The sequence below is a fragment of the Balaenoptera musculus genome, chromosome 20, assembly GCF_009873245.2.
Source record: "Balaenoptera musculus isolate JJ_BM4_2016_0621 chromosome 20, mBalMus1.pri.v3, whole genome shotgun sequence".
In the NCBI taxonomy this organism is placed as follows: domain Eukaryota; kingdom Metazoa; phylum Chordata; class Mammalia; order Artiodactyla; family Balaenopteridae; genus Balaenoptera; species Balaenoptera musculus.
In genome coordinates this window covers 7,513,923-7,524,622 of record NC_045804.1, presented here as the reverse complement: position 1 = coordinate 7,524,622, position 10,700 = coordinate 7,513,923, and the positions used below count along the sequence as shown (strand labels likewise).

General features: G+C 52.4%; 1 protein-coding gene across 2 annotated transcripts in view; it reads right to left on the bottom strand.

Annotated features, from left to right (window-relative positions):
• Positions 1–5,491: 5,491 nt before the first annotated feature.
• Positions 5,492–10,700, bottom strand: part of LOC118886965 (SAP30 binding protein) — a 36,474-nt gene continuing 31,265 nt past the window's right edge. The window contains exons 7-11 of one of the 2 annotated variants that reach the window (XM_036837405.1): positions 10,251–10,311; positions 9,818–9,869; positions 8,358–8,416; positions 7,438–7,522; positions 5,492–7,165 (exon numbers count right to left, since the gene is read on the bottom strand). In XM_036837405.1, the coding sequence (XP_036693300.1) occupies positions 6,984–7,165; positions 7,438–7,522; positions 8,358–8,416; positions 9,818–9,869; positions 10,251–10,311 (439 nt within the window). In that variant the 3' untranslated portion in view covers positions 5,492–6,983. Of the gene's footprint in view, positions 7,166–7,437; positions 7,523–8,357; positions 8,417–9,817; positions 9,870–10,250; positions 10,360–10,700 lie in introns of both variants that reach the window. The other variant, XM_036837404.1, reaches the window with a different exon arrangement.

The following is a 10,700-nucleotide window of genomic DNA, read 5'->3' as shown; positions in this document are numbered from 1 at the left end:
TTGGACTTGATATTTTAGCCTCCTGTAAACTGGAAGTTAAGTCTAAAAGCCTGATTAGATTCAGTTTAAACTTTTTTGGCAAGGATGGTCAGAGGTGGTGCTGTGTTTTATTGGATGGCGTGTGATGTCAGCTGCCCCCCTATTAGTGATGATGGAGGAAGTGACCACCATCTCTCTCCGCTGTAAAAATACATTTTCACTTTATGATTAAGAAGTAATTAAGAGGGGGTAATGATGTTTTGTCACCCTGCCCGTTTCCCAACTAACTTTCACTGAACGGGTTTTAGCATCCATTGTTGATCCTTGCTTGAATCAATTATTCTTTGGGGGTTGAAGAGTAGTGATATTCCATTTCTACGTTTAATAGAAGGTAATAGAAGGTATCCTTCTAATTTAAAAAAAAAATAGAGGTTTCCTTCATCAACTGGGAATGAATTATGTGCCTCCAAAATACACATACACAAAGGGTAAATGCTTCTTTTCTTTTTGAGTTATAGAACTTTAAAAAATTACAATGATTGCTACAAAGCAACCCCAAGGGACTTCTCCCCTGGTGGCAGTTAAGAATCTGCCTGCCAGTGCAGGGGACACAGATTTGAGCCCTGGTCTGGGAAGATCCCACATGCTGCGGAGCAACTAAGCCCGTGAGCCACAATTACTGAGCCTGCGCTCTAGAGCCCATGCGCCACAACTACTGAGCCTGCGCTCTAGAGCCCGTGTGCCACAACTACTGAAGCCCGCACACCTAGAGCCCATGCTCTGCAACAAGAGAAGCCACCACAATGAGAAGCCCACGCACCGCAATGAAGAGTAGCCCCCGTTCACCACAATTAGAGAAAGACTGTGTGCAGCAATGAAGACCCAACGCAGCCAAAAATAAATAAATAAACTTAAAAAAAAAGCAACCCCCAAAAATGTTTTTAAATTGTGCTAAAAACATAACATATGAACTTCCCTGGCAGTCCAGTGGTTAAGACTCTGTGCTTCCACCATAGGGTACACGGGTTCAGCCTCTGGTCGGGGAACTAAGATCCCACATACCGAGCGGCACGGCCAAAAAACCCCAAAACAAAACAAAAAAACCCACCATTACATAAATATTACCATCTTAACTAGTTTTCTTTCTTTTTTTTTTTTTTTTTTTTATTTTTTTTGCTTGCGGGATCTTAGTTCCCTGACCAGGGATGGAACCCAGGCCACCACAGTGAAAGCGCAGAGTCCTAACCACTGGACCACCAGGGAATTCCCTTAATCTGTTTTAAGTGTATAGTTCAATAGTGTTAACTATGTACACATTGTTGGGCAACAGATTTCCAGAACTTTTTCATCTTGCAAACTGAAACTCTATACCCATTAAATAGCTCCTCATTTCCCCCTCCCCCCAGCCCCTGATTAATTATCATTCTATTTTCTGTCTCAGTGATTTTGGCTACTCTAGGTGTCTCATGTAAGTGGAATCATATACTGTGTCTTTCTGTGTTTGGCTTATTTCACTTAGCATAATGCCCACAAGGTTCGTCTATGTTGTAGCATGTGGCAGGATTTCCTTCCTTTTTAAGGCTGAATAATATTTCATTGTATGTATAGACCACATTTTGTTTATCCACCCATCTGTTGGTGGACATTGGGTAGCTTCCATCTCTTGGTTATTGTAAATGATGCTGCTGTGAACCTGGGTGTGCAACCATACCTTCCAGACCCTGCTTTCAATTTTATTGGACATAAACCCAGAAGTGGTGGATCACACGGTAGTCCTATTTTTAATTTTTTGAGGACCACCATGCTGTTTTCCATAGCAATTGCATAATTTTATAATCCCATCAACAGTGCACAAGGCTTAACTCTTTTAACTATGAATTTCAGAGTAAAGAGTTGATATATTCAACTCAAATGGTGGCAAATACATTTTTTCCTTTCTTTTTTCAAATACGATGCATGCATGGATTTTCATTTATTCAATAGTTTACAATTGTGATGTTGCGATATAATAAGTAATACCTATTTGGTCTTTGTCCATGGTTTTTTCGAACAGCTCCGGAGCGATAAAGGTGAAAGGAGAGTCTTTGTTATTCATAACAAGCCCCTTTCAACCACACCAGAGTTTATGTTAATGAGGTGACTTTTGGAAAGCCACTAAGGTTGGGGGGCACTGGTTGTCTGGGGAACCAACCATGTGATTAGAGAGTTGAAACTTTCAGCCTCAACACTGCCCCACCCTCACCCCAACCTCCACCCACCTCCAGAGAAGGGGGATGGGCTAGAGATTGCGTTTCATCACCAATGGCCAACGATTTAATGAATCATGCCTAGTAATGAAGCCTCCACAAAAATCCTAATCGAAGTGGGTTCAGATTGCTTCCAGATTGCTAAATACATGGAGTGCTGGGAGGGTGGCGTGCCCAGAGAGAGCACGGAAGCTGCACGCCCCTTACCCCATACTGTTCCCTATGCATCTCTTCCTTCTGGCTAATCCTGAGTTGTATCCTGTTGTAATAAACCAGTAATCTAGTAAGTAAACTGTTTTCCTGAGTTCTGGGAGCCATTCTAGCAAATTATTGAGCCCAAGGAGGAGTCATGGGAAACTCCAGTTTATAACCAGTTGGTCAGGAGTAGGGGAGGCCCAGACAGGCAATTGGCCTCTGAGTAGGGAGCAGTCTTGTGGGACAGACCTGTGGGGTCTGAGCTAACTCCAGGCAGTTGGTGTCAGAATTGCTTGGCTGTGGAAAACCCACACATTTGGTGTCAGAAGCGTTTTATGGACGTTGTGAGTAGCAGTGTATAGGAAGCAAGGGAGTTTTTCCTTTTTCACAATAATTGGCCAGTGGGAGAGCTCTTCAAACCAGCTCCTTTGACCTTTGAAACACTCCTTGCAGTCCTCCCTGCTTTCTGAGACAAACTGGCCCAGTCCCACTTAGATTTCTAGATCAGCCATTTCTCTCCAAGGAGCCCTGGTTCCTTTTAGTGGGGAATGGTATTAGATATCAAGATTTGGGTGCTACATGTGCTCATTCCTACTGGGGGCCATTGCTTCTGGGTCCTTTCAAAGGACGTAGCTGGGACTTTTTTCTTACTTTTGAATCACGAGTTCATCTTTTTTTAAAAAATAAATTTATTTTTTAAATTTATTTTTGGCTGCATTGGGTCTTCTTTGCTGCGCGTGGGCTTTTCTCTAGTTGCGGCGAGCGGGGGCTACTCTTCGTTGCGGTGCGCGGGCTTTTCATTGCAGTGGCTTCTCTTGTTGCGGAGCACGGGCTCTAGGCACGTGGACTTCAGTAGTTGTGGCATGTGGGCTCAGTAGTTGTGGCTCGCAGGCTGTAGAGCGTAGGCTCAGCGGTTTTGGTGCACGGGCTTAGTTGCTCCGCGGCATGTGGGATCTTCCCGGACCAGGGCTTGAACCTGTGTCCCCTGCATTGGCAGGCAGATTCTTAGCTACTGCCAGGATACTTAGTCCCTGAGTCATGAGTTCATACTGATGTTTCCAATTCAAATTTAAAATGAAAGATTTTTCTTGTGTCTCTTTCCTCTATTTTTTGTTTTGTATTTCTTCCCTTTCTTACACAAAAGCATAATCTTTTTTTTTTTTTAATAAATTTATTTATTTTATTTATTTATTTATGTCTGCGTTGGGTCTTCGTTGTGGCACGTGGGCTTTTCGTTGCGGTGGCTTCTCTTGTTGCAGAGTATGGGCTCTAGGCGCGCCGGCTTCAGTAGTTGTGGCTCGAGGGCTCTAGAGCGCAAGCTCAGTAGTTGTGGTGCACAGGGTTAGTTGCTCCGCGGCATGTGGGATCTTCCCGGACTAGGGCTCGAACCTGTGTCCCCTGCATTGGCAGGTGGATTCTTAACCACTGCGCCACCAGGGAAGTCCCCACAAAAGCATATTCTATGCACTGTTCGGCACCTTGCCCTTTTCGTTTTCTCTCCTGAAGATCACTCCAAATTTGGCCACAGAGATCTTCCTCATTCTTTATGGCTCAAAGGGCCTTTTCTTTTTTTTTCTATTATAGAGATTTTAAACATACACAAAGGTGCTCCTCCTCATTAGGGAGGACGCCCACACCCTTTCTCTCTGGGGGTGTATCTCTGCCTTGCTTCTGTCTTAAAGAAACAAACTGTTTCTCTGTGTGCTCTCCGAAACAAAAAACCAAAAACACACAAAATTAGAGAGTACCCATCACTGAGCCTTATCAACTGCCAACACGTGGCCAATGTGCAGCGGGATGCTGTGAGGTTGGCACATGGGTTGGGAATTTTCAGTCCAGTGACCATGGGGGCAGGGACCACTGCTCCCTCCATCCCTCCAAACACCTGGGCACTTACCTCACACCAAGCACTTGGGACACAGCTTTGTTGGATTGTGTTGTTTCTGCTCGTAAGAGAACCGTGGTCTCAGCCCAACGTGTGGACAGAAGTGGTAAGGCAGTAGTGTTATCAGAGATGTGGGAGCCCTGAGAAAGGAGCAACTAACGCCCAGGGGAGTCAGGAAGGGGTTAAGAAAATCTGAGCTGCATCTTGAAGGTATCTGTGCCCAGGTAGGGAGTGATACAAGGGCAATGGTGAGAAAGTTGGGAGAAGCCAAGCATGGGGGCGTGGGCAGGGTCAGCGGCGGGGCGGGGTGTGGAGGGGGGAGACTGGCGAGGTGATGAGAATGCTGGTGGCCTTGCCTGCCAGGCTGAAGTGGAATCTCCTGTGGGCAGCGGGAGAGCACATGACGTGGCCAGAGCTGGGGTGCAGGAAGATGCTCCCCAGAGCCGGACTGGAGCTTGGATGGGAGTGGGAGAGTGAGAAAGGCAGCAGATGAGGCCGAAGCAATCAGTGAACTGAGGCAGCAATAACAATGGTGGGGGAGGGGTTTCTGAAGTGACCCATTCGTTGTGGGGTAGAGCACAGGGGTCCAGGATGCAGCTGTGAGCCCTGGATGATCATGATGCCATCACCCAAGATGAGGACCATAGGAAGAGGGGAGGGGATGTATGGGTGGGTGGGAGTAGGGTTCAGCTTGCACAGGCGGTCTGTGAGCAGAGACAGAGGACTTTGGACCCGCGTGCTGGGGACACCCAGTCTCCAGAGAAAGCCAAGCCACCCCTGTGGCACCCTCAGTGGAACTAAGGTGGGCAGGCACCAATCCTGTTTTACAGGAGAATAAACTGAAATTCAGCGGTATTAAAGACCTTCACCCCACTCACAAGGCTTGTAAGTGGAACAATTCTGCCAACTCTGGGCTGCCCAACCCCCAGACTGTGTTCATTGCCCAGGGCCCCAGCGGCTGAGCCCCGCAGGGGAAACAGTCATTACTGATCCAACCGGACAGCTTGACGGCCAGGGCTGGGGGTGCCCAGAGCACAGTCAAAGGCCACGACCCTGGCCAGTTTTATCATCTCAGGAGTTTGCTTCCCTCCTTGGTCTAAAACAAGAAGGAACTGGATTGGCCAACAACAGACATGTGTAGAGTACATTACAGTTAATAAAACTTTTGTATAAATCATCTCATTGATTCTCCACAACCACCTTAAGAAGCTTTATTACTGCGATCTGACAAAGAAGGCTTACAGAAGGGCCCAAGACGCGACTCAAACTCAACTTGTTTTAAACTGGGATCCAGAGCAGAGGTGCTGACCCCGCTCCTGCTGTCCCCACGGTCCCACGCTGCCGCCCACACAAGCTCCACGGGGCCCTTGTGGAACGAGGGGTCCCTGTCAGAGGAGGCTGCAGGGCAGGAAGCCCCTTCTGACTCAGGGGACAGCAGCCCCTCTCTCCAGGGTTGCGAAGTCTTCACAAAGGAGGGGAGGGGGAGAACCGACCTCTTCTGGTGCCGAGTGTATGTTTGTGGGGAGGGGGCGAGTGTGACTCGATCTCTATTTTGGGGACCACAGGGCAGGGTTGTCACACCCCTCTGGTCACGCAACAGTATCGGGCACAACCTTGGGACCACCTTTCTAATCCCCCACCCGCCCGAGGGAAGCAACCCTGCCCCTCACAGCCCCGCCGCCTTCTCTGAACGCGAAGCCCTCCCGCCGCAGGAGCGAGCTGCCAGAGAGCAGGAAAGGCAGACCCGTTCCCTTCGGCCTCGGACTCCAGGCCTGGCAGCGGCTGGGAAATCTGTTTTGGCCCCAAAAGGAGCCTGGCGGCCACTGGCGCTGCCCGGGTGCTGCTGTGGGGCAGAGATAACCGGCACAGGAAGGGTGGGGTGGCGGGAGCCTCCCAGGAGCCGGGTTTCACGTAAACAATGAGCAGCTGCCCAGCCATGCCAGGAGGTGACTCATCTCCCCACACCGGGCCTGCTCACACCTCGCCCCCTCCCTGCATGGGCTGGGGGTCAACCCCAGCCCTCCTGGTCACTGGCTTGACTTCAAAAACTGGGGTGTGTCCAAGAAGTGGTCCGAGGAGGGCTCAACTGCCCCCAAGGGTGTAGAAGCCTGGGCTCCTGCCTGAGGACTGGCTGAGTTGCAGGGTCAGGGTAGCAGACAGTGGGAACTGGGGCCTCCCCTGCCCTCTGGACCCTGCCCACCCACGCCAAGAGGCGTTCACTGGGAATGACCACAGTCACTTCCTGGGCCACCTTCTCTGAGCAGCGCCACAGGCTTTGGTCATCCCTCTGTCAACCCTGACAATCCCAACCAAGAAGATGGGGAGGACACTTGAGCTTTCACGTTTGCCTGAAAACAGACTGTAGAAGAGGCCAGTGCATCCGAGATGCTGAGATGTAAGGATACAGCGCTTTTAATAGGGCGGCAGACCCCACGGCGTGGAGGACACTGTCCACAGTGCCCCACTCTGCTGCAGCAACGTCTCTTCCAGCTGGAAGGCTGCACGGAGTCTCCTCTCGGGGTGGCACCCGGGGAGCAGGTCCCAGTCCTGAAATATACAAAGTGGCACCTCCCAGTGGGCATAGGTCACCGGGCTGCACAGTCTCGTCAAGTCCCAGAGTGGCTCCTCCCCTTGAAGGAAAGGAGAATGTCCGAGCCACCCCGAGCTGGTCCCTCAGGTCACTGCTTGGCCTTCTTCACGATGGTGCCCACGGCAGAGATAACGGTGGTCTTGGAGCCACTGGCACTGGTCGTCACCGTGACGACAGCGGGTAGGGTGGCCGTAGTGGTGAGGATGGTGGGCTGGGCTATCGTCGTCACCGGGATGGCCGAGTCCCACTTGCTCTTTCTCTTCTGGGCGTCTGGGGGTAAGGCAAGCGAGAAGCCAGGATCAACACCAACCATAAAGCAACACTCCCTTTCCAGGAGGCCGGCAGTCAGAGCTCAGGGGGCAGAAACTGCAGGGCTCCTAGCCTCAGAAAGCCAAGGGGCAGCCAGTGAACCGGGACCCCACCCCAGGCTCCAAAGCGGGCTCAGCACAAACCACAGCGAGGCCAGGCCCTGTTCCCCAAAACAAGGGAGGGAAGCCCTCGCTCCGTCTGTGGAGTGGCCGGGAAGCAGAGCCGCCGTCTACCTGCAACAGCTGTGCTGGCTGTGGCGGTGGTGGCGGCGGCGGCGTTGGTCGTGGTCCCTTTCTTGGTGCCCGTCACAAACTCTATCTGGAAGGCGACAGGGACGAGCGTTAAAACCCGTGCAAAGCTGTGTATCCACGTCGTCCTGCCAGCTGTCTGCTCCCAGGGGACAGGAGGTCGGCACCACACAAAGGAGGCCGTGAGAATCAGCTCTGCTCTGACCGTCCAGGGGTAGGAGAGGTGCGGGGCAGGCGCTCGAAGGGGGTTTAATCCTCTGAAGAGAGCTTCCCCAACAGACATCGGACCCCTCCCGGCACCACTGTGTCTCTGCACTCGGGCACCCCTGCCCGCCGCCCCACCTCAGGCCCAGGCCCCCGCCCTCACACTCCGCGGGAGGCGGTGCTGCTTGGGAAGCAGCGTGCTCAGGATCCTAAAAGGAGGGGTTGCCGGGCCATCAGGCATGGGACCTACAGGGAAGCACTAAGGCAGCCTGCAGAGGTCAGCTCTGGAAGCCAAGAAAGGCACAGACCAGAGCGCCCTGGGAAGGAAATATCTGCCTCCGTTCAGGCCGAGGAGAACACCTATGACGACAAAGGGAGAAAGCCCCCAGGGGTCTATGGCTGTTAACGGGGTGTGTGTGTGTGTGTGTGTGTGTGTGTGTGTGTGTGTGTGTGTGAAGGGATGTAACGCAGCAAATATAAGATGCCAAGAAACCAAACGGAAGCAACCGGGAAGCGTCTTCAAGCTGAGTTAGGGAAGCTTAAAATCCAGCACAGGGCACACCTAAGGCTGCTCAGAGCGTCGTCAGGCGATGAACCAGTGGTTGTGGGGAGAGCAGCCTGGAAGTCCCAGGGCTTAGCCAGCAGGACCCGTGCGCTCTGAACAGCTGCCCTCTTCATCAGGACTGCCGTCCATCACTTACTTTGGTTCGCTCCTTTTTGGCCTTTTCCAATTTGTCCATTTCAATCTTCTGGGCTTTGGCTACGAAGACAAGACGGGCAGTTACGCAAGCAGCCGAAACAACTCCCACATGAGGAGATACTTCAGGCTGAAGGACTAGCACTTGCCGCTTCCCCGGGGTTCTTGTTTGAAGCATCCCTTTGTGGTGGGCAAAATTAAGTGCCAGCGCTCGGCCAGCATGAAGCAGGGGCCTCAAACTTAAAGGCCCCGAGGCTGGGGCTGTGCACTGCCGTCTGGAGGGGTCAGCTGTTCCCGGCTTCAGCTGGCTGGGAATGCTGGCCTAGTGTGACTACCTTCTCAGCAACCAAGAGCAGCCGGAACCTTGGATTTTTATTTTTTAATGTATGCATTTTTTTATGCATGTATTTTTAAAAATAAATTTATTTATTTTTAATGTATTTTTGGCTGCGTGGTTCTTCATTGCTGCGCGCGGGCTTTCTCTAGTTGCGGCGAGCGGGGGCTACTCTTTGTTGTGGTGCGCGGGCTTCTCATTGCGGTGGCTTCTCTTGTTGCGGAGCATGGCTCTAGGCGTGCGGGCTTCAGGAGTTGTGGCACGTGGGCTCAGTAGTTGTGGCTTGCGGGCTCTAGAGCACAGGCTCGGTAGTTGTGGCGCAAGGGCTTAGTTGCTCCGCGGCATGTGGGATCTTCCCGGACCAGGGCTTGAACCCGTGTCCCCTGCATCGGCAGGTGGATTCTTAACCACTGCACCACCAGGGAAGTCCCTTAATGTATTTTTTAATGTATGTATGTATTTATTTATTTACCGCGCCACGCAGCCCGTGGGACCTTCGTTTCCTGACCAGGGATCGAACCCACGCCCCCTGCATTGGAAGCTCGGAGTCTTAACCACTGGACCACCAGGGAAGTCCCTACATTTTTAGATAAAACGTTGTCAACTAATTCAAATTAAAGCAAGACAAAACTTGTATGGGCCAAACAAAACACACCTACAGGCCAGATCTGGTTCACAGGCTGCTGGTTTGGGACCAGGCATCCGAGGAAACGGGCCCTTTGAAATGCCTCCCAGTTCTCCCAAATGGGCCCCTTCCGAGATTGCTGCACTCCCGCTGGCCCCTGCCCGGGACACCGTCTACACCTGTTCGGCCAGTCTCTGTGCACCTTCAAACCTCGCCTCGGACCCGGTTTCCTCAGCGAGGCCGCCCCACCCCTGGCCCAGTTAGGTAGCCCTGCCTGCACGCCCACCATCCCCACACCTGTCATCGCTGGATCACTCCTTTAATCCTGTCTTCTTTGCTGTACTGTAAGCCTCATAAGTCAGGGATGGGGTCTGGACCTTTCAAGGCTGTATACCCAGCTCCTCAGACATGGCCGGACATGGAGGAGACCCTGAAATCTGTGCTGCCTGATGACGGGAGGGATAGACAGATGGATGGGTGAGCAGGCAGACGGACAGCTACGCACCTAATGCCTCATAGTAGGAGTCTTCAGACCAGCCATGGGGGTCAAACATATCCTGAAAAAGAAAAGGTTAAAGCTGCGGCAAAGGTTGAAGTGCCTTCCCTGAGTCTTCCCGTGGATCTTCCTGGCCTGGAGTATCCTGCTTTCAAGGGCACAGGGGCTCAGCTGTTAGCCCTGGTCTCCAGCCAGTCCTCCTTAGGGTTATGAGGGCAGAGATGCATGTGTGCACAGGCTGTTCTACAGGGCATGGCGAGTCCACGCTCAGGCCCTAGCCAATCAGAGGCCCCGGGGCTCAAACACGAGAGACGGGGACTGCGCTCCTCAGCTGGCAGTGCTGCAGTGTGGACCCTTCAGAGGTGCCAGGCTGGACCCAGCGGGATGAGCACAGGGCCCCGGGTACCCCCTCTCACCCTCAGCCTCTGCGGGTGGGACGTACCTTCGGGTAGTTGGTGCCGAGCTCATCAATCGCACAGAACTGGATGAGCTTCTCATAGATGCTGAAAGAGGAAAACCGCAAGGCGCTGAGCAGGCCTGAGAGCCGGGCCCTGTGTGGCGCCAGAGTTCAAGAGATCAGAACCATTTGGTGCCTGGGCTCAGGTGAAGCCTTTAAATCCGGCCGACCTGTTCTAAGCAAGCTTCCGGATGGAAGGGGAAACGTCCACTGGCTTGACATTAAAGGTCACTTCTGGCCCTCCAGCCTCCCAGAGAGATGGACTGGGGCCAGTGGCCAGGACGAATACGGTGTCGAGGTGAGGGCTGCAGTTTCTGTTCTTAACCGGACATCTGACCTTCAGTGTGCGTGGTTTGGTCGGGGCCACCCCACTTAGGCCCATAGGGGCCAGGGCAGGTCTCGGCTATCTGCACACGAGGCTCTTTCCTGGGTGTG